At 45.5% G+C, this 22,668-nt stretch overlaps 3 protein-coding genes and 1 non-coding gene across 5 annotated transcripts; 2 read left to right on the top strand and 2 right to left on the bottom strand.

Annotated features, from left to right (window-relative positions):
• Window positions 1-10,323: 10,323 nt before the first annotated feature.
• On the bottom strand, window positions 10,324-12,971 carry b4gat1 (beta-1,4-glucuronyltransferase 1). The gene is made up of 2 exons (XM_084487020.1): window positions 11,577-12,971; window positions 10,324-11,340 (listed from the first exon to the last, which is right to left on the bottom strand). Exons 1-2 carry the CDS (start codon window positions 12,675-12,677, stop codon window positions 11,149-11,151), a joined length of 1,293 nt encoding a protein of 430 aa, XP_084343146.1. The 5' UTR covers window positions 12,678-12,971; the 3' UTR covers window positions 10,324-11,148.
• A 309-nt stretch (window positions 12,972-13,280) lies between these two features.
• AC3HAE_038949 (transfer RNA serine (anticodon GCU)) lies at window positions 13,281-13,362 on the top strand. The gene has a single exon. It is a non-coding gene; the product is annotated as a tRNA-Ser (tRNA).
• Window positions 13,363-16,632: 3,270 nt separating this feature from the next.
• Window positions 16,633-19,204, bottom strand: pfdn2 (prefoldin subunit 2). The gene is made up of 4 exons (XM_084487089.1): window positions 19,068-19,204; window positions 18,436-18,524; window positions 18,181-18,304; window positions 16,633-17,917 (listed from the first exon to the last, which is right to left on the bottom strand). The coding sequence occupies exons 1-4, from the start codon at window positions 19,146-19,148 to the stop codon at window positions 17,735-17,737; spliced, it is 477 nt and encodes a 158-aa protein (XP_084343215.1). The 5' UTR covers window positions 19,149-19,204; the 3' UTR covers window positions 16,633-17,734.
• nit1 (nitrilase 1) lies at window positions 19,174-22,621 on the top strand. 2 transcript variants are annotated; one of them, XM_084487088.1, is made up of 7 exons: window positions 19,174-19,188; window positions 19,591-19,662; window positions 19,939-20,172; window positions 20,491-20,594; window positions 20,754-20,890; window positions 21,194-21,319; window positions 21,905-22,621. In XM_084487088.1, the coding sequence occupies exons 2-7, from the start codon at window positions 19,652-19,654 to the stop codon at window positions 22,214-22,216; spliced, it is 924 nt and encodes a 307-aa protein (XP_084343214.1). In that variant the 5' UTR covers window positions 19,174-19,188; window positions 19,591-19,651; the 3' UTR covers window positions 22,217-22,621. The 2 variants fall into 2 exon arrangements, with proteins under 2 accessions (XP_084343214.1, XP_084343213.1); XM_084487087.1 differs by lacking the exon at window positions 19,174-19,188 and having other exon boundaries at window positions 19,327-19,662.
• The last annotated feature ends 47 nt before the right edge of the window (window positions 22,622-22,668 follow it).

Below are 22,668 nucleotides of genomic sequence, written 5' to 3'. Positions count from 1 at the left end.
TGTGCGTGTGTGTGTGTGTTTACTGGCATGTGGGGAACTGAAATGGAACTCTCTTTGTTATACCTTAGTCATTGAGCTTCACACAATATATTGATTACTTTAGAATATGTTATGTGTGCAGATAACAATATAATGGAATGACAGCGACATCATGCAAGTGAGGTCCATCCGTCGGAGCATAGCTTTTCTGTAACATTGGCAGCCATCAAATTACCAACGAACGCTCTGAACTTGAAATAATTGAAATAATTACTGTCACTCCTAACTAGGGGTGTAACGATACACAAAAGTCACGATGATTCGGTACGTACCTCGGTTTTTAAGTCACGGTTTGGTATGTTTTTCGGTACAGCAGTGTTAAAATTTTATTTTTATTCAACTTTTTTTTGATTTACTAAATTGTATCAGACAAATGCCTTGCACACATGAAAAGACATCAAATACAATTAAGGACAAAAACACAATAAAGTCCAGGACTTGTTTCCATTGTGGTCCTCAACACAAAACATCAGGACAAGACAAGACACTCACAGAGTGTGTGATCAATAAAAACATTTTTCTTTAAAAAAAAAAAAAATGGTACGCACCGAAATGAAACGTGCATCGAACCGTTAAACCTGTACTGAAAAAAAATCGGTACGAATACGCGTATCGTTACACCCATGGGCGTCAGTTTGGTTTGATATGTGCTGGAGACGCATTCCAAAGTGCATTTTCAGAAGTGCTGGGTACAATGAGGAGGCACTCTTTTTTTCTCTTTAGTGCAGGTAATGAAAGGTTCTGAAAGACGGCATACCCATGTAGCTTACGAATAAATAAAAAACTGATGTCTGACACGTTTTATGAAGAAGCGTTTCCAAAAAGCATTGGAAATATAACCCACTATGTTGTGCTCCATGTACCCAATGTCGACATGACATGACTAAGCTACCAACACAAACAAAGAGGTGCTAGGAAAGGAAAGGAACTACGTGTTTAAGTTGTGAAGGGGCAAACGTGTGGCTACGCACAGAACTACAAATGTTGTCAAGATTGAAAAAGCAAAAAATATTTGTTGCACAGCTGAACGCTGTATCACATCATGAGCTGGCTGTTCTCAATTCACAACACGCATCCATCCAATCTAAATCAGGCATTCTGACCAAAACTCATGCACTCCCCACCACAATTATTCCACTAATTACTCCACCATCGTCATCGCCACTATACCCAACACTGTACGAACGCAAACCGTGGATAAGTTAGGCTACTTGGTGGCTATGGCTAAGATCAATTACAAGGGTTAAAACAGCTGACCACTTGAGTGAAAAAACACAAAAGACCTCGCCACAGAACCAGCACATCTTAAGCAATAAATATTGCATCTTACCTTTATTTATGTGGCAGTGGTCTGCAGATGCATCCCGTGGTGTAGCCTGCCACATCCATTTAGTTCAACAGGTTATCGCTCTGATACTGTCCATGGTACCCATGGTGCTTTTTACCTATGTATTCAGGCTAAAATTACTTGATTGTCTGATGCCTCATCATTGCATCCCAGCCAAAGATTATTGGTATTATTACCTCATTCATTGTCCAAGCCAGGCTGGCAGCTCATACAAAAATAAGTAAGGGATAATGTATAGAACGCCGGTCATTATCGGGAAGCGGAGGGGTCTTGCTTCGCCTTGAAGGGGCTTATTTTCCCGATAACTTCACACGGTGTGTCTTTTTACAATTAATTTGTTACCGGTATTCGTAGTGTTGATCAGCAGAGAAATAGTCCGCCAAAGACATTGACGTCGCTGAGCAACCGACTATGCTGGGGTTGATAAGTTACCGGACTACTTGCGGAGTGATACGAAAGACATGAATCAGAGGCACTTTCCTTGACAGCGGCCATTATATGCTTAGCAACGGTCATTATTGAAAAATAATTCACCGCCGGAAGTCGGGAAGGCCCATGCAAGTGAACGGAGCGTTCCACAGCATTGAGAAGAGCTGTGTAATAATCCATAATAATTAAACTCAAGTTTTTTGTCTTTTTAAGTGGTGGGTACAAAATGAATCTTGATGAAAACTGGTGGGTACTCGACCCCAGCGTAATCGACGCCTATGGTTAGAACCCTAACAGGGTTGTAACCCTGTAGGCATTCACTTATTGGCGGCAATATGAAGGAACCCCATAATTAATTAGTGACTTAAACAGAAGTCTCCTGCTCTTATAATGGGCTGTTGGTTTTGTCAGCAGACAAAGGGAAAGGCGTGCATGTGTGTTTGTGTGTGTGTGTGTGTGTTTTGACCTCATTTTCCTATGAATAGGGGTTGCTGGTGGTAAGTAGATAATACTAATTACTTCTCCTCCCAATTGCTTGTTAATTGTGTTTGGTGTGGAATTATACAGTATGGTAATGCCACACACACACACACACACACACACACACACACACACACACACACACACACGCATGCATGTGCTCACACACACGCACAAGCTCTCTCTCGAAAAAAGTGCTACGCACACACAGGCACATGCATGCACACACACACACAGACACTCAGGCTCTCGAGAAAAAAAAAAGCCACACACACACACACACACAGACTTGTCACAAGCTAATTCCCTCTAGGCAAATGTGTAGGGGCTAATTACAAGCTAATTTGCAACTCAACAGCGGCATCCTCTCAGACAGCCCCCCCCTCCCATCTACCCCCCCCTGATTCATCATTATTTCTCCTGGCTTATCCTCATCTGCACCGTGTGTCTTAACACCGCCTCTCAGCCCACGGCCCCAAACAAAACCCCATAATACACTTCCACATCTACTGCTGCAGGGCGCGCAGAGACCCCCCCCCCCCCCCCCCCCCCCTCTCTCTCTCTCTCTCTCTCTCTCTCTCCTCCCCCACCGTCTGTCTCAATAGGTACCGTAGGCACAGGTGATGGGGGTGAAGCGAGATAAGCTCTTTTCCATTTAAGCTGACGAGACGAGTTGATAAAACTCCTGTTCAAACTTTTGGGGAATTCAGTCGTTTGGGGATGACACTATAATTAGTTGATTTGGTGTTTGCTCCGATGATACTTAAGCCTTATGGTATTAAGGCTTAAGTATCAATGTTAATAAATGTATATTATATAAATTCAGATATTCAAATTCAGATTTGAATGAGATTAATAAGCGAGTTCCAATACACATCCAATATATGTTTTAACCCAACATTCTGTGTAGATAAATTGTAGATTTATTTAAAACAACACAAAAAAGAATCCCTGTTCATGACTAAATGGATGAATGGATGAATATGCGGCCCAGGACCCACCGCCCACATTGTGATCTGTTTTATTACGCTTTCCCCCCCCCCCAAGTCTCCCCAAGTATGTACCAAGACTCCAAGTGGTTCATGTGAAGCGTTCCTGAGGGCCTCCGGGCCCCGGGGGCCGCTATAACCCGCCAGTGGCTCTCCCCCGCGCGGTGTGAGCCCAGACGAGCTCGAATTAACACACCAGACCAGAACGCGGCTCACAAATAGCTCCCAGACGCGGGTGCAACAACACGGCTATCACCCGCTTCAGCCACCGGCTTAACCGCGAGCTCCCGCTAGCCGCATAGCTCTTGTTTAAGCCTCTAAAGAAATAGCACGCTAAACCGCCACTTAGCCGCTTGGAGGTGTTTGTTTGTTTGCTAACTGCTAATAGTGATAGTGTGTGTGAGCGTGTGAGGTCTCCCTCAAGAGGTCCACGTGGCGGCCGGCGCAGTCACGGATCCCTGGAAAGAGCTCACACAGGATGCTACTCAAGAGGCACAAAGGAGATTGGTTTTGTTTGTCCCCCGGTCTCGCTGCTTCATTGTTCCGCCAAGAACAACTAATAGACTCTAATAGCAGTTTAACCAAGATATCCTGAGGGTGTGTGTGTGTGTGTGTGTCTGTGTGTGTGTGGGTACAGCTGGGATCAACAGTTCCGTACTACGATATTAATTGGAGTGAAATGAAGTGAAACTAGTAAATAAATATTGACGCCGCATTGGAGATTGTAAGAAGTCATTAAAAACAGGCATTGAGCTGCTAATGGCTTCAGAATAGAGTTAGCCGTTGTTTATTGGGGCATGCTGGAGGTGGGGGAATGGGGGGGGGGGTCGTTGCAAACCCACCCCCACAAACACACACACACACACTCATCTCTCATTAATCCCTTGCGTGGTACAACAGGTGTTACTGGGACTGGGTAAGAACCCTAAAGAGCCTTACAGGTGGACTTTACTCACCTAATTCAATAATTCTCATTAATTCCTGCTTCGGTGACTCCCCTTCCTTCCTCCCCCTTCCTCCCCCCCCCCACCCCCTCCTCCTCCTTCCACCACCCACGCCCTTATCCTCCTGCCACCTGATAGGTCGATCGGGCCGTCCGTCACCGGGACCGATCAGGATGAGTTGGCCCCACTGTAAGGGTTTGGCGGGCTGCAATAGATCCCTGTATGGTCAGCTGTGTTCGGGAGCTGCTACTGTGTTTGTACTTGATCGTGTTGAACTCTGTTGTTTAGTTTCCTGTCTGGTCACGTGACCGAAAACGAAAAAAAAAACAAAGATGCACAAACTCAGACACCCGTGGCGTGCAGACAGACAGACAGACAGACAGACTGTGGCCATGAATACTGATCATTCAGTTGTTTCAACAGATAATGTTATCCGGCAATGAGTGTGGGCTGTGTGTGGTTCTCCCACCATGTGTAGTGACCCACCAGCATTAGTAATAACTCAACTCTGACTTAAAAGCCAGAATATGATCAATCCTGACCTTATTTGTACTATTTCTGCCATCTGTCCCATACATCCTAGCCAGTGTAGCCTGGATTTAATAGGATGCTTTACCAATGACTAATTTTTTATGCATTTTACTGAAGCATATGGCCTACAGCTTAGATTAATATATTTATGCTATGGTATAGGCTATCCCTTGAGTCAAAGCAGAACGCATTAACTGTTCTTGAGCCAACAGTGCAATTACGATCCACTTCACGGAACAGGATTACCAGAGACAATCTGCAGCGGCCCTTAAACTCCACCCTCATCAACCTTGCACAACAGAAATCAATAATTATCGATGAACGACAAATCGATAACATTCCGGCGTCTACGACAATCATTAACATCTCTTTAGGCAGATGGTGTTACATTCAACACAAATCTCCACGAATGAATGGCGCAGAAACCTCTCCTCCTCTTCCACTACGGGTGCTGCTGAAATCGGTCAGATCTTCCAGAAGAGAAACCACGCCGCCGGGTTTAGGAATCCCGCACGGGCCAGTAGCACCAGTGAACGTTTCATCAACAGTGGATCCATTGGATCATGGCTTCTAGCATCTGCTCCTCAATGAAACCGGTTTTGTCTTAGGTGCATTAGTGCATCGATCGCCGCATCAACAGTGTGTCCATGTGTACCCTATGTGTGGCTTTTTATTGATTCCCATGTGGTGGCACATGTGTGGCTCCAGTGTCCTTTCATGTCCACTAATGTACGAGGGAAGGAGTGGGGGCGGGGGGGGGGGGGGGGGGGTCATACAAGCGTGTGCACTAGATTGTGTGTGTAACTGTGTGTATGTGTGTGTGTACATGGTAATCATGCACGTGTGTGGACTTGCTTGTGTGTGTATATGCATATATGTTACAGTGACTTCCTACACTCTGTCATGTCGCTTCACCCACTAACAGTGGGTGATTGTGTGTGTGTACGGTGTGTGTGTGTGTGTGTGTGTGTCTCGGTAGAGCGGATTAGTTCTAATCGGCGCTATAGGCTCGCTTTTCTTTCCCTGAGGCCGTGTCATCACTCATTACTCATTATTAGCACCCTCCCCATCCCTCCACACACACACACACACACACACACACACACACACACACACACACACACACACACACACACACACACACACACACACACACACACACACACACACACACTATCCCAGGCGCGGGGATCTCGCCCGACCCGGGAAGGGTGGCCGACCCGCCCCGTCCATGGAAACCCCCGGCTTATCGCCACGGCGATATGCGTGCTGTCGGCGGCTCGCGCTGGGACCTTTTTATAGACGGGGCAGACAGGTCAGCTAGCCTCTGGAGCTAGTGCTGAGCGCGGCTAAGCTTGTTTAAAGAGAGCCGGATGGGCTCACCTGTTAGGGCGTGTAGCCAGGCCTAGCTCGCATCTGATGGGCCTTGAGGTTAATTTGTGTTACGTGTGTGTGTGTGTGTGTGTGTGTGTGTGTGTGTGTGTTCTCGTGCAGGTAGATCTTTCGGGCTTCAGGGAACTCCTCTGAAGCAGGGGGAGGCTTCTTCGCTCACTTTCCACGTCCTTTTTCGATTACGTGAACCCTTTGCGCCCTCTTTAAAATGTTATATATATATTTTTTATTTGTTATAGTTTTTGTTTTTGTGTAGCCTATCCTTTTTGTTGTCACTGCATGGGGGAACTCCATAAATGGGATATTCGAGCTAAACGTTATCAAAATATATATATATATGTATATATGTATATATATGTTTTTTCTTCTTCTTTTTTCTAAAATAAGTATACTGGCTTGAGGCCTGTGTCATAGAGCTGCCTTAGAACATTAACACACTCTAGAAGACGGACAACTAGAAGGAGCCCCATTTTTGCCTCCACAACTTTTGCTCCTTGAACTATGCAGAATACATCTCATCATCAAATGTTTCTCCATGTCTCGGACCGTCCTCATCGACGCTCAATCCCTCCCCAGCTATCATCAGAACAGGCCCCTACGGGACCATCTCAGATTCCCGTGTGCGTTTGTGAACGTTATCGCAAAAAAATCCACACGGAAGACACCCAACTCCCACCGGTCTGCCCCTCATCTCCCCCTCCTCTCCCTCCAGTCCGCGGTCCCCCCCCCCCACCTGTAAACCCTGTCCCACTGAACGAGCGTGGATAACAGAGTCCCATGCGGAGCTCCTCCAGCGCCTGAATAAAGCCTTCTCCCCTAATCGCCCCTAAAGCCACCCAGTCAAGTGTCTTACTGGAAACAATCCCCCCCCCCCCCGGCGTCGAGTCAATACACCCGCTCATGGGTGAAGCCCTCCGCCCTGTTCCCCTTACAGACCCCTTAAACAACATGAACACAAACAAACAGGTCGGCCCCTCGCTATGGGCCGCGTCTCCTGAGAGCCCGCGGCCCCGCTGTGGGCATATGGGTCATCGGCCCCCAGTGTTATGTTCTTGTTCTCGCTCTGCAGAGTGTAGCGACCCGTGAAAAAGACTCCACGTCCATGAGTGACCCTTTGGTCTCATTACTGAGCAGCCGCCCCCCGAACACACACACACACACACACACACACACACACACGTGCGCAAGGCACACGCGCGCACACACACACGCCAGCGTGCGCTAGACACGTGCACACACACACACACACACACGAGAGTGCACAACACACACACACACACACATCCCGCCTACGAGAAACCCCCTCCACCCTGGCCTGTTTTGCTCCAGCTGGTCTTCTTTACATCGGCCAGAAGTCGCGGAGCTCTGCTCTACGCCTTAACTGCACGGCTAATCTGGCCAGCGGGAGGCCTCCTTCCTCCTCCTGCTCGCCCATACGCGAGGCCGGGCCAACCCTAATTGCTTATGTCATAAAGCTCCCTGACCCAAATAAGCCACCGCTCCCTAAAAGCTGTCGGGATAAACCCCACTTTAACTCACCAAACCTGCCTCGACTAACCCCTGCTGCAACACCCCTACACCCCCACCCAAACCTGTCTCTACTAAACCCTGCTACACCCCCACCCAAACCTGTCTCTACTAAACCCTGCTACACCCCCACCCAAACCTGTCTCTACTAAACCCTGCTACACCCCCACCCAAACCTGTCTCTACTAAACCCTGCTACACCCCCACCCAAACCTGTCTCTACTAAACCCTGCTACACCCCCACCCAAACCTGTCTCTACTAAACCCTGCTACACCCTCTACACCCCCACCCAAACCTGCCTCTCTTAAACCCTGCTACACCCTCTACACCCCCACCCAAACCTGCCTCTACTAAACCCTGCTGCACCCCTATACCCCCACCCAAACCTGCCTCTACTTAACTATGCTATACCCCCACCCAAACCTGCTTCTCTTAAACCATGCCTCACCCCTATTACCAAAGCCAAACCTTCCTCTCCTCAACCATGCTTCACCCCCTAGACCCACCAAAACCTGTCCCTAGGGCCCTGCTACACCCCACTCAAACCTGACTTCCATTGTGCTACAGCCTGGAGCTCCACCCAAACCCGTTGGACGACTTGTTGAGTGTTTGGGGATATAGCTTGTCATTATGGTGGGATGAGTCTGAGCCTCAATTTGGTATTAATACAAAGTAGTCAGTTGAAAATTTCACAGAATTATTTGATGTACTCAGTTATAGGAAATTCCCCTGGGGTGTTTTTTACAGAAAGTAAATTAATTGAAGAACTAATTTATACAACTAATTGATCATCTCTGATGTTTCAGGGATTCTCTTATTATTCACCACGGTAAAACTCTTATTCAGGCGGTGCATCTCACACATGCTCTGCTTGCTTCAGACAGATGGCCAGCCCGCCACCCCCCGCCCCCCGAGCCCTAGCCAACGAAAAAAGCTCTGCAAACAATGAATAATATCAGCCAAAACCCCTTGAATCTGCAAGATACACCTTCACCTCCACGTAAACCTTGTGACCCCACAGGGGGTCGGCTGTGTGTGATGAGGAGTGTGGTTCACCTCGCCCGGTCATGAGACGTCTAATTCAGTCATCAGCCGACGGGTCCGAGGTGCCTGAGCGGCGCTTTGTGAAGTCCGCTTTAACGCAGATCTTAATTACCGAGTGGGAGCTTTTAATTGGGCCGATGGCCCTACTCAGGCGGCTAATCAGTTCTCGCGTGCTCCAGGGCCTGGACGGGGTTCTGCTTAAAGACATGTAACACCAGGGGAAATGTCAACCCTACCTGGGGCTTTGTGAGTGATCCCTCTCCTCTCCTCCCGCTCTGAGCGTGGAGGGGGTATATTTAGTTTAGTGCTTTAGTCTCGGGGATTAAATGAAGGTCATACTGTGTTTTTCGCATGTCTGCCAGCCGTTGTTTTGTTTGTTGGGCTCGTGTGTCTTGAGTTGTTACGGGCGACACTCTTGTGTCGTGACACATCCTGTAGTGAGCTTGTTGATTAAGTTGAGTGCAAATGTACCGTGTGTTTTAGCGTCCCCGTGCAGCAGACATTGAAGGTGTGTTGTTTCAAAGTGGTCACGTAAAAGTTATTCTGTTTATTCAAAATTCAGTCGATACGAATCAGGCATTATCAAGGGTGTGCACGGGAAACCAAACACTCAATAGAATACTCATAACAGTAAAACAAAGAGAAGCTGAATATTACATGAGAAAGATAATGTTCATTTCACTTTAACATTCCAAGGTGAAGTTGAAAACAAAGTGAAAAAATGATAGCAGTTAATCATTTTGCATACCAAATATTATTTTGCAACATTTTTCATAATCATTTGCAAATGAAAACATTTGAAGTCACAAGGTCATTTTCCAGTTAGAAATAAAAAGTTTTTCACATTATAAATCTATTATAGCAAACACAATGAACAAGCATAGAAGGACCTGTATTCTCTAACTCAACCACAACATAACATAACCTCAGCCATGTTTTCCCACTTTTACTTCAAGCAAATATATTATAAATATGGTCATGTAACTGAAATGAAATTATAGGTAGGACTACCTGATACTTTATTTTTTTGAACCCACTCTGTATTTAACAACTCTTTCTATTTAAAGTAGTAACAACACACCATTGAAGATATTTGGTTTTTAAATAATGTCATTTGTCCCCAACCAACACATTTATATACAACAGTTCCAAATGTTTGATTCTCAGCAGTCCTTGACAATTGAAATGTCCCAGAATGCCACGATTCACTCTAAATCTTATTTTAAATATACATCAGTAGTATCGTCTTCATTTTTGGCATGCTACATTGCCCAACCGTTTGCATATAAGTGACCTAAGTGGGAAAATTACCTCCAGGCTTTTCACACAAACACTTCAAATCAAACGTGTTATGTTCCAGTGGGATCCGGACCCTCCGAGGCACCGAACAGCTGGTGCAAAATGAGGTCTGTGTAACGAGGAAGCGAGTTCCTCTATGACCTTAAAAGGTGTATGTAAACCCAGGTTCACCACCACGGTGAACCCCCACCCCTCATCTACTGCCAAGAGACAGAGACAGAGACACAGAGAGAGAGAGAGAGAGAGAGAGAGAGAGAGAGAGAAAGAGAGAGACTCCCAAACAAGTGCCCGTCGGGCCACTCAAACTTGAAACTTGCTGTAATGGGGCCAAAAACTTTTTGAACTTTAAAAGCTTGTCTAGCCTTTTCGATCACAGGTCTGTAACATTCAAGCAGGGAGTGTAAACGTGTACAAAAAGATAGTGAGAATTTCCTCCCCAGAGGATGCTATGCTCCTAGAGCATGTCTTTATGTTTAGAAGTGCTCTCTGTGGGATTAGCTGTCTTACATATGACCGCCCCCTAGTGGACGGATCGATTATATAAATGATTGACCCACAATGTGGTATTTGACGTTTTTATAAAAATTGTGTTTGATCTGCAGATTGCTGAACACATACCAAGGCATACAAAGGTTCCCTCTCCTTCACAAGTATGTGGGAGGGCAGTTTTTGTCTTGCTCTAGAGCACTGTAAGTCAATTTTTGCAGTTAACCGACCAATCTATGGCTATTTCTAGCTTATCAAGTCTAACAAAACATTTAAAGTGAACTTTTCACTTTAAATTCTCTACTAAAATTGACTAAATGGCCTCCAACCACCAGTCAGCATCGATGTAGTGTCTACTTTGGACTTGAGAGTCATCTTTAGTGTTTTTACGTTTCTTTAATTCGTACGGTGACTAAAACAGCACTGATAATGACATAGATCCGACAAAACCGCACATTACGTGGCCTTTTGAGTGCGTCTCATTGGTCAAGTCAAAGAACCCAATTCGTGCTACATCAGGTCAAAAACTCTATAGTCTTTTCATCCCCACAAAAAATAACCCACAAAACATCATAAAGTCATCGGGGCCGAGAGTTCGCCCCCTGAACGCACACCGTAGGAAGCATGTGGCCTTCCCCCCTAGCAGTGTCGGGTGGAGCTCAGGTACTTGGTCTTGAGGGCCGCCTTGAAGTTGCGGAAGAGCACCCGGTTGTGCTTGTTCTCCTCGTCCTTCCGGGCGTGGAACTCGCCCTGGACCTTGAAGCCCCGGTGCACCACGAACGCCGACGTCAGCACCGAGAACCTGTAGCCCGCCACGTGGAGCTCACAGGCCTGGACGGGAGTGGGGGTGGGGGGTAGGCATTGATAGGATGGAAGGGTTGGATGGGTGGGTGGTGGGTGGGTGGGTGGACGAGGTAGAAGAGAAGACGGGGAAAAGTGGAAAGAAATTAGGACTACTAAATCGCAGAATTAACAGATGAGAGATGAACGGTAGAGGAACCCGGCGGCGGATTTGATTGTTTTCCCAAACCCCCGACCAGTGACCTCCCGCGTCGACCGCCACCCACCTGGCTGATGCGGTTGAAGCCGTACTGCTTGAAGGCCTCGTCGTACAGGGGCACGCTGCTGGGCCCGATGTAGAAGGGCTCCCAGGGGTCCACCCAGGCCAGCGTGTAGGCCACGTCCAGGGGCCCCGCGTCGCGGGCGTGGTTGTTGACCCACTGCGAGTAGTTGGTGGGCGCCTGGCAGCGGGGGCACAGCTCCTCGTAGAACGGCCGCACCTCGCCCACCTGGTACAGCTGCACCAGCTCCGACTTGGAGGCGGGCAGCTTGCGCACGTGGCGGATCTCAAACGCGGGCAGCACGAACACCTCGTCGCCGGCCGGCGGGCGGCGCGCGATCATCGCCAGGAACTGCGGGTGGAGGTCCGTGCTGGGCGCCATGTCGACGTCGATCACCAGCACGTAGGACGCGTCCGTGCCGCTGCGGGCCACGTTGCGCAGGAGGTTGTTGGGGTAGGACACGTTCCCGTGGATGGCGTAGTTTTTGTACTTGTCGCGGTGCGACTCGAGGCGCGAGAACACCGAGGCGCAGTCCTCCAGGCCCGACAGGTGCTCGCGGTCGTGCTCGGGGAAGCTGGCGTACTCGCCGGAGAGACACACCAAGTGGAAGTCCACCAGCGCTTGGATCTGCGGGCAGAAGAAGCTGAGGGCGTAGACCAGCGCCGTGGCGAACTTGACATCTTGCCCGTGTGCAAAGATGGCCACAGAGAGTGGGTTCTGCCACCTTTGAATGAGAGATTCCAAGTGATACAGGTTGTTGATGGTGGTGTGCGTGCACAATGTCAGGACGTTTGACCGGCCCTCTGAACCCAGCGCTTGATTCGATGTAAAGTCACTTTTGATGAGATTCCTGTACACCCGATACTGCCCACTGCTGTCAAACATCCCCCCCGTGGACAGGGAATATCTCATATGCTCTTTTCTAGAGTTTTTCTCGGTGTGGGCATTTTTCTTGCCAGATCCTCCGAACAGCTCGGAGTAACGATAGCGTTGCTGCTTACCGTGAAACTTGGATAAGAACGACAGGTAGAAGAGCTGCAGGAGCGCCACAAGGAGAAGGGCACCGAGCACCACTTTGAAAAAGGAGCATTTCTTGGAGAGATGCATTCCAGAGCAACGAAGAGACTGATGATCACATGAAGCAAGTTTAAATAATCACGCTATCAGTCAATTGCCATGAGAAACAGGGGCTATCATCGTCGCTTATTTTGCAAACGGTACCATAATGCGAGCAGCGCAGCAGATCACAGCAAGTCTTACATTATAAGTTTGTCTTGAAGTTTAAGCTCTGATGTTTGTCGTTGTTATCGCTCAGCATTCGGTATCGTTGTGTAACTTGTTTTTTATCTTGAAATGGACAGTTATTGTGGTCTAGAGCATCATAGACATCGACCTACTCTGTGGTTGTTGATTTTCTCTCTGTTCGATGGTGATGCTGCTTCTGCGACAGTGGCGCATAACGATGTGTCATAACCGTAGTGTAGGGAATATGTACGAAGCTACATTTTGTACCCAACGTGGTCTAGGATACAAAGGTGAAACGGATGTAATGAAAATCAAAAATGTTGTGCCGACAAATCTATTCGCAAGGAAAACAATATCGAAAGAAATGTATGATTTATATATTATTTTACATACATTTGTTAGATATATAGGATATCAAAGGATGTCTACGGATATGCATGTGTGTTACCATACCAACACGCACGGGACGAGGTGGCCGAGTGGTTAAGGCGATGGACTGCTAATCCATTGTGCTCTGCACGCGTGGGTTCGAATCCCATCCTCGTCGACATGTCTTTATGCTTTTCTATGCTTGGATGACTTATTGGATTCACGCCACACATCTTGTATTTATATAAATATACTGTAGCGCTGAAGAAAAGAAATCGGAAGGAACCCCACAGAATGAAAAAAGCTGATTACACTCTACTCTGAACAGAACTGGGCTTGTTAATAATATTCCACAAGGGTTTCTGTATCTTAAAGGGGAAATTAAGCAATGAGAACTGATAGATTGATATTCATTAAACCTGAAATTCAAGTAGTTTCACTGGAAAATGAGATGTTGATAACGACTTTCGTCACTAGGGCGCGGCCATGTTTTAAAAATGCAGGCGCTACGTCATCAGAATGGTTAGCATTTGTTTGTGCTTGCTCGCTGACTGTCAAATGAACATGGCAGATCTTCGAAAAAGAACAGGGGGTCGTTTTGTATTGCCCTTGGCTGTTCAAATGAATATTATCGGGTAAAAGAGAGCGGTAAATTTGTTCATTTTCATGTTATTCCAGTCAACAAGCCTAAACTGCTCCGAAGATGGTTAGCTGCATTGAAACGCCTCAGCCCCCCAATGGGACCAGGGCAGAGAGTATGTAGCGACCACTTTATATAGTCTGATTACGTCGAAGAGGGAGCTTTTGCTGAAGATGGGAGATTTGTTCGCCGTCCCACCAATCGCCTGAAGCCAGATACTGTGCCAACAATTTTTAATTTTAGTGGCTATAGTGCTGGAGACACGGACAGACCTGTCAAATCGGACCCGGGCGCTGCTCTTATGCGCAGAGACAGAGCGCAGAAACGCGCTTGCCAGGCAGAGGAACGAGAGGTATACTTAGCTTCTACTACTATATGAGAAATTGTCAATTTGTGATTGTCCTGCCAAGTGGGTATGCGTCAAGTCAACATTTCGAGATTATGCTACGTGTCACGATTATCCAAATCCCCAAAGCCCCCCCCGTCAGCAATCCCGATCGCCCCCCATCAACAATCCCGATTGCCCCCCCCCCCCCCCCCTCAACAAACAACGTCTGTTACCGAAGTGTATTGCAATCTCCATAATACTCGTTTTTGCGTTGGCTTTGTTCTGCTGTGTGTAGTCCACATGTTGCAAAACAGAGAAATTAGTACACTCACTGTTTGAAGATGGTCTTGTTTGCAGACTAGCTCGCTCCATGCTCTTGATAATTTCTAATCCATCGCCAAAATAATCATACCTGCAAACTAGTCACCTTTCTGCGAAATTCGCCGTATTCAACTCAAAATAGGTCATTTACGTGAATCGTGTAGATCCGAAGTTTTTTTTAAGGGGGGGGGGAGAAACGACGACCGACCAACCAATCAACCAACCATAGACTGTATAATATAATTGCGATAGACACGTAATCAATATCAATAGAAAATGCGTTCGATAGAAGGTTTCGATAATTTTTTTCCTCGTTGGAAGTTAACGGAGCAAAGAGTCTAGTTCCGCTTTGAACCAGAGGTTGCGAAGCAAGGTTGGTTGCGTGAACAAAGGCACGCGTCCTCTGATACCTGTGGAGAGCAACGTATGGAGCGGCACGCCAATGGCCAATCATGTAACAGTATCAAGTTTGGCTGCGCCATCTCGCGTGTGTTTCATAACAGAAACAGCGCGATGTGAGAAACGAAAGGTTCATGACAGTACTGGACATATCTCCATGTCCCATTTCCCCCTTTGATGGCATTATCATTATTCTGTTGAATGTAGGCATTTTCGTTATAACATGGATAGCAAGCATAACAACAAAATCGCTAATAGGCGCTACTCGCTAGTTAGCGAACATGCTAACTAGCGATCTTTACAATATGGATGATGGTTCATGACCGTACTGGACATATTTCCATGTCCCAACAACAATGACATCCATATGTTCCATGTTCTAGGTTGAAAATAAGCTTTAATCCACCTACCAAGTAATGCAATAGTGATCTCATGATCTCATCTCTTATGTTTACATTTAACACTGCAAATGTTTTTAGAACACTTTTGTAGCACATGTTTTTGAGCACTTTATAATTGATAATTGTTAAGTTTTCATTGTGATGTTCATTTTCATTCAGACTTATGTTTATATTTATTTGAGTTTTCCATGGTTGTGTTGACATTCCTTTCCCCTGTCTGCCTACAATCAGGGGAAGGTTAAGTTTAAAATAAAACTGTTTACGTTTATATTTTTCTCCTGGTCCTTTAAAAAAAAATTGTAATCAATAATTATCGATATCGACCGATATGAAACACTTATATCGTGATACAGTTTTCAGCCATATCGCCCAACCCTAGTGCACATAACTGGTACGCAAGTACGCATGCACGCCCATAATCAGCGATGCGTAACGCATCGCTCATTTATTCATTCATTAATCGCCTTTATCATTATCAAAACGACGCTACGTGTGGAGTGCGTACCGAACACCATCTCCTGGTACTCAAATGAGTAACTCACTAAAAAAGTTATGTGCACCCCTGATAATAACCGACTGTATAATGAGTGAGAAACAAGTTTGCTATCTTCATAATAAAAAAATCTTTGGCCAAATGACTCGACGTTCCATGTTCCACGACCACCAATCTCTATCAAGATATACCACAGCGCGTTTTTTTCCCAAACGTTCCAGTCCTGGAGTGGACTGCTCAGTCGTAACTGACCAGTTTATGGGTTAATAAATGTGCCATTTTTACCATAAGAAAATGTTGTCTTTTCCCTTTATTTTCTTCTGGGAGTAGGCCTACACCAGAATGCTTAATTTACATGTTAAAATAGCAAAATTTGGCTGGGGGGGGACGGCCCCAGACCCCCCTACAACGGTTTACTTTGTCACCTTTTTCAACCCTTATGAGTTTGCAGGTATGAATAATCCATTGTTTACTGAAATAATCCATTTGCAAACACTGTCGGTTGCACTATTTTTGCATATTCATGTGCACACCCAAATGGCATGACAATTACTTGTATCATGAAATGAACGAACTGTAAGGCGGCGTGGTAGCCCAGCTGCTGGTGTACTTTACATAGCTGACCGCTATGAAAACAACATAGAATATTGTACCAACCATTCTCGTGACGTCATCACGTTCTGAAAACAAAGATGGCGGCGCACAGGCGGAAAACAATGCAACTTGTTTGTGCTTTATTCTGAATAACGGGTCATATTTCCGACTTTATTTGTATTTATGGTAAATTTAAATATTTAACTAGTGCTATAGACATGTTTTATTTTACTGCTTCATTTCCACTTCAAGTTTAATAAAATCACAAAGAGCACTTTTCAAATCCTTTAATTCATAACAATAAACAGAACACGTCCATCCCTATATCTTTGTAGCTATTATCTTACTGATGCAAGTTGGCTGGCCCAAGCATTATCCAATTCAGATGAACAAAAAAACAGTTCCACCAATCTTCTAAAATGGTTATGTGCATCTACTCATCGATTTAATCAGTTCTAGTTGAAGCAAGAAGTACATTTACATTTTACCCTTCTGCTCCCTAATTGGCGGGGTCACAAAAATGGAACGACTTGAACTTCTTTTTCAGTGAGGTTGCATTTTCAGGAGCAACTCATTAATTTTCATTGTGAAGGAGTAAACATTAACACAGGGGCGGAGAAGCCTGTTTATAAACCACCACCTGGCGTTAAAGAGGCTTACAGTACGACCTCAACAAAGTGAAGTTTAGTTAAAAAAACAACAACACTTGACTAGCCTGATGAACACAGAAGGGCACCCTTAAAAAAAAAATCTTTATTTGTAATCCCAACCAAAAGGCCTGTAATTAGTGTAACTACACCATGATCGGTATTGTGAACAAGTATTTATTAAGACGTGTTTTAATCCTCAACAATTAATTGCCTGTGGTGTTGGTGTCCATGCATTCACCGGATCACTTCACAAATCTCACCAAAAAGTATATTTAACCATGACGGAACTGTACACTGTAAGTGACAGGGGCTTACACTGAAATGCTTCCTGCTTATTAAAGGAAATTCAAAACTGATATTGGGAGGTTTGTGACTCAAAATACTTTCTCTTGTATTTCACAAAAGTGTTTTGGAACAGTCCACCTCTTCAAGTTGCCAACATACAACACACACAATAGCAAGCTAACAGGGGTTAAACAGCTCATTGTTTTGAACAATATATCTGGCAGTTGCGGTTGTTGCTTCTTCAAAGAAGTAAATCGGTTATCTTTAAATGCTGCACCAAATCCAACCGAAATAATCAAACATATCTGCATCTGTGATATCCTGTGTAAAAATGTAGCCCTAATGACAAACTTAGATAATGCGGCTCCACCATGTTTTGGCATAGCAAAAAAATATAGGGCCCCCCCCCCCCTCCAGTGCTGATGTGTCCGTCCACAATCTAGGACACTAGAACACCAGTTCCGCCTTTCGAAGCCCCGCCTTCACTCTCCCTGGAGTCTGCCGATTGGCCGTCTCCCTCGCCTTCTCCGACCAATCGGATGTTGTACTTTTCCCTGTACTCTGTGAGTTCACGGCCTTTGGTCTGCATCTGTGCGGACAGGGTCTCTATGATCTTGGTGATCTTTAAAAGAAAAGAAAATTTGTGTTAGCTTTGATCGTGTCACACTAACACACAGATTAAGATCCTGACTCAGATGGGTGTAAATCAGTAGGATGACAGTCAGTATGGCATAATAGCATACAGTTACTTTGTGTTGACATACATTTACTTTTTAAATGGTAGAAACACTACAATTATATTGTTCCTGGATCGTTCAGTTTATGAGACGTCGGCGACAGAATTTATTGATTGAAAGGATTAAGGTTTGATGTTCATCTCAGCACCTGTTCTTTGTTGTTTTCCAATGCGGGCAGAACTTCTTTTACCGTCCTCTCCACAAGCACTCCCCCTACTAGACGAAAGCACTTCCTGGAAGGGTCAACTTCCTTAAGGGTTTCAATTACTAGGCTGAAAAGGCAACAAAGAATATGTAATTATAAAAGACAATCAACAGCACAACTCTTAAATATGTATATTCTAAGAATTTGGAATCGGGGGTGGGGGGGGGGGGGGTCAGTGTTGGTTTGGCAATGACTAACCTGTGTTCGTTGTTCTCCATCTCAAACTCTGATGCCTTGGAGGCCATGCCGCGCTGCTCCTGACGCATCCTCTGGAAGTTCCCCACCACCTGTCAATCATACAAAGCTTAGCGGAGGGACAACTCGCGTCTCAATCTGGTTTCTATGAGAATGTATCCGTGTTGGCATTATGACAAGTCAAAATATCGAATTTATATATATTTTGAATAATTTTTTATTACTACTATAATAATGAAGTTTGCATATATCATACACCTGAAGGAGTGACATGGATAAAAATAGCTCCTAGTCCAATGGACAGGGTCCATCCACACTGCTTATGCGGTGACGTTAGCGAAAAGCCAAATGTACTACAATGCCCTGTTGTACAGTCTTTCCAAGTGTAAGGGATTAATTTTTTATTGATTGGGAGAAGTTTATAACCAACATATTTTAACAGCAGTGGCAATACTATGGGATCTGGAACACGTTGTGAGGCGAGAAGGATGAGTGTGTGAGGATAGCTTCGTAGCACTAGCCTGTCATGCATCCAGAGCGCCATCCAGGAGAGTGCGTTAGAGCTTCACTTAACACCACGAGAGTGAGGGTGATATACAAACGGACAGAAATGGCTATGGTCAAATATGGGATACCTGTTCGGCCGTCGGCCCAGTTGGTTTTCCCCCAGCATTGTTACTAGACTTGCTAGCCGTGCTGCTACCGTTGGCTGCCATCTTGGAAGGGTGTTTCTGGAGTAGGCTCAGGACCCCGGTAGTACGTCTTGATGGTGTCCTTGTGTTGCCTGTAAAGAAAAAACGAGTTAAATGCTGCACAGTAGAGCGTTGAACTGACGCTGACACCGAAGATGCAATTCTGGATTTCCTCACATTCCATGAGTTATATGGACGCATACAACAATCAACAGTGACAATATATAAAAGCGCGTTGGAGTGCAGAAATACGCCGCAAGTCGCATCTATATAGTTTCGGTAGTAGACTTTCGGAAACAAATTAGAAGAATAAGAAGATCTGCACTTGAGCTTGAGCTTAAACCCTATTTACAGTCTTTGGCTTTAACGAACACTCATGCACCCCAAAACAACCATTTCAAGTGAATGCTGTGCAGTAACAGGCAAAATACGCGCATATAACACTAAATCGGATGTTTGCCCTCAGGTGCACATTCAGAAAGCAGGCCAGGCATTTTGTGACGTATTCGACTTGGAAATCCCTGACAATGCAAAACAGGTAACTTGTTCACTTCATGAATCAGAACTCTGGTTCACCTTTACATCAACTAAGTGACAATACATTTTATTCTGGAAAGATGCATTGTTGTCTCTTGTTATGTTATGTTCGTATCTCATGTTCGTAATAATTCACAGTGTGGGCTGTGACTTATTAATTCACTCTGGATTAATATGTAACGCTACCTTGCAACTACGTTACGTCATTGCAGGCTGCGTTAGTTGCAAATGTGAGTTGCAATAGGTTTAACATTGTTGGGCTTGTATGCTATTCTAGGATGTCCAGTACATCCAACCCAGTGGCTGCCGTGTGTCAAATGACGTCCACGCCTGACAAGGAGGCCAACTTCTCAGTCTGCAAGAGGCTTGTGGAGGCAGCCAGGGAGGGCGGTGCCTCCATGGTGTTCCTACCAGAGGCCTTCGACTACATCGGATCCAGCCGAGACGAGACTCTGGCCCTGGCCGAGAGCCTGACCGGAGACACCATCTCGCGATACACTCAACTAGCCAGGTTGGTTTTCGGCTGCTCTATTCTATTCTTTTGTTTTCTAGAGTATTCGCTCTCTTCTCCCTGTAATAACTAGATAATAAGCTCAATAAAATCACTGTCTCACATGATTGTCCTGATGCTTTTCCTATTTGTGGCTGTTTTTGGAAATATACCACAAAGCCAATCTGTGTACAAATCTATTCTGTATTCTGAATACATCTTTAAAGGTTAAAAATTTGTAGTACTTGTTTTTCGCCACTCCACTGCTACTCTCATTCAAGGGACGTGTCTCAGAGTATGTTTTTCTTTGACTACAGATCAGCATTCTGTTTTTCACAGCAAGCTGAAGGTATGGTTGTCTCTCGGGGGATTTCACGAGCGAGGCCACGATTGGGAGAACGACCGACGGATCTACAATAGTCACGTCATCATCAACGACCAAGGTACTCTTCAAGGGCTCTCTCTCTCTCTGGGGGGGGGGGGGGGGGGTCCTTCTCTGTCACTCTCCCTCCCCCTCCCTTTTAGATTTAATTACTACACTTTTTCCAAAGGTCCTTCAAGCACTAATCATCATAGTGAGGATCCCTCTTCCCTCTATGCAGGCTCTGTTGCAGCTGTGTACAGGAAGTCCCATCTGTTTGACGTGGAGCTGCCCGGGAGGGGCGTGTCCCTCAAGGAGAGTGCCTTCACTATACCCGGACCCGCCCTTGTGCCTCCAGTGCAGACTCCCGTTGGCAAGGTCCTCTTCCATAATAGGGCTAGTTTTGAGGGCATAGTATAGACACACACACACACACACACACACACACACACACACACACACACACACACACACACACACACACACACACACACATATGCACACTCACACACAAACACACACACACGCCCAGAACCACATACAACCACACACATACTGTGAAAAAAGCGAAACAAAATCAGCGACAATTGGTTATGAAGGGAAACAGCTAACCCGTAAACGCATCCTCACCGGGTACTATCTCTGATCTCTGATTGGTGGCTGTTCTCTGCCGTCTCCCAGGTGGGATTGGGTATCTGCTATGATCTGCGGTTCCCAGAGTTATCATTGGCTCTGCAGAGACAAGGGGCGGACATCCTGACCTACCCGTCTGCCTTCACCGTGGCAACAGGCGCTGCCCACTGGGAGGTAGGATCACAGACAACAAAGTCATTTTATTGTTTCCTTCTTGTCATCTGAGTCATGACCCATTCATGTACATCAAGGCGACATTAATATATTTTGTTCAATCCTTGTCTGCCAGTCATATTGAATGGCTTAATAATCCTTCAGCGTTGTGCATGAACTAGTTCAAAAGAACTAGTTCATTGAACAAGTTCATTTTCCTATGAACTTTGAACTGAACTTTACATATTTTTAACTAAAGAACTTGAACTTGAACTAGTTCAGATTTTGTGACATTCTGAATTGATGCTTAGGTCCAGATGACATGTTTATTAAATAGAGTTACTGCCTTAGTTGTGATGAATGAAACAGGTTTGAGATTGTAATAATGGGCAGCTGGTAAAGGAGAGGATTCATTATAATGCAATGTTTGGAATAACAAACAGAACATTCCTGAAAGGTACTCCTCCCAACAATCATATAATATAATGTAAATATTTATCATTCAAATGCCCTTATTTATTGTTTATGTGTTTTGATATACAACAGTGTGACAGAGGACCATGCTAAGCTAATGTCTGCTAACAAACCAACTCCAAACTGCCACAGGTGCTGCTGCGCGCGCGGGCCGTCGAGACACAGTGCTACGTGCTAGCGGCGGCGCAGGTGGGCCGGCACCACGCCGCCCGCGCGTCGTGGGGCCACGCGCTGGCCGTGGACCCCTGGGGGGCAGTGGTGGGGGACTGTGGGGGGGAGGAGGAGGAGACGGAGGTGGAGGAGGGGAGCGGCAGCAGGGGAATGGTCCTGGTGGAGGTGGACCTGGAGAAGGTGAGGGAGACCAGGAGGAACATGCCGGTCCAGCAGCACCGCAGAGACGCCGGCTTCTACCGCAGTCTGGAGGGCGCCGTGGACAACACCTGAACTATGTTTTAGATTTTTATAGTTTGTTCAGTCAATCATTCAATAATTCATTTCATTGTATTTATGTAAAATTAAATCAACTCTTGAATCATTTTGTTGGTTTGTTTTTAAAGTTTAATGTTTCGCAATGGCAGTCCATGTATAACAAGACACATTTATCCAAATAAATCATTATAATTTAACAAACTGGAATTATAATGATAACTTCACTAATCTATTTATGTATTGCTGAATTTAAGAAACAAAACGGTAAATACCACACACTGCACAGTTGTTTATTACAACATGGTTAAATGTAAATCAATAATAATTATATGCCATGATTGGACGGCTTTATTGCAGTCGGTGCATCCATTGAAAGTATACTTTGATCAGTAGATGCCGATGTTGAGTTGTAAGGATGGTAAATAGCAGAAATAAATTTAAAAACCAACCACTAATACAGTATACGT

Source organism: Micromesistius poutassou (assembly GCF_964030765.1).
Source record: "Micromesistius poutassou genome assembly, chromosome: 23".
Lineage (NCBI taxonomy): Eukaryota > Metazoa > Chordata > Actinopteri > Gadiformes > Gadidae > Micromesistius > Micromesistius poutassou.
The sequence above is the reverse complement of the archived record's forward strand: the minus strand, read 5'-3'. Positions and strand labels throughout refer to the sequence as shown.

What these genes read in the sequence shown, in the direction of transcription:
- nit1 (XM_084487087.1), top strand. Translation starts at nt 19,577, where the DNA reads ATGTTTGCCCTCAGGTGCACATTCAGAAAGCAGGCCAGGCATTTTGTG. An exon ending in CGTCATCATCAACGACCAAG is followed by an intron (nt 20,595 to 20,753) that starts GTACTCTTCAAG and finishes CCCTCTATGCAG; the next exon opens with GCTCTGTTGCAGCTGTGTAC. An exon ending in CAGGCGCTGCCCACTGGGAG is followed by an intron (nt 21,320 to 21,904) that starts GTAGGATCACAG and finishes AAACTGCCACAG; the next exon opens with GTGCTGCTGCGCGCGCGGGC.
- b4gat1 (XM_084487020.1), bottom strand. Translation starts at nt 12,677, where the DNA reads ATGCATCTCTCCAAGAAATGCTCCTTTTTCAAAGTGGTGCTCGGTGCC. An exon ending in GCTTCAACCGCATCAGCCAG is followed by an intron (nt 11,341 to 11,576) that starts GTGGGTGGCGGT and finishes ACTCCCGTCCAG; the next exon opens with GCCTGTGAGCTCCACGTGGC.
- pfdn2 (XM_084487089.1), bottom strand. Translation starts at nt 19,148, where the DNA reads ATGGCAGCCAACGGTAGCAGCACGGCTAGCAAGTCTAGTAACAATGCT. An exon ending in CTGGGCCGACGGCCGAACAG is followed by an intron (nt 18,525 to 19,067) that starts GTATCCCATATT and finishes TATGATTGACAG; the next exon opens with GTGGTGGGGAACTTCCAGAG. An exon ending in TGGAAAACAACAAAGAACAG is followed by an intron (nt 17,918 to 18,180) that starts GTGCTGAGATGA and finishes TTTCTTTTAAAG; the next exon opens with ATCACCAAGATCATAGAGAC.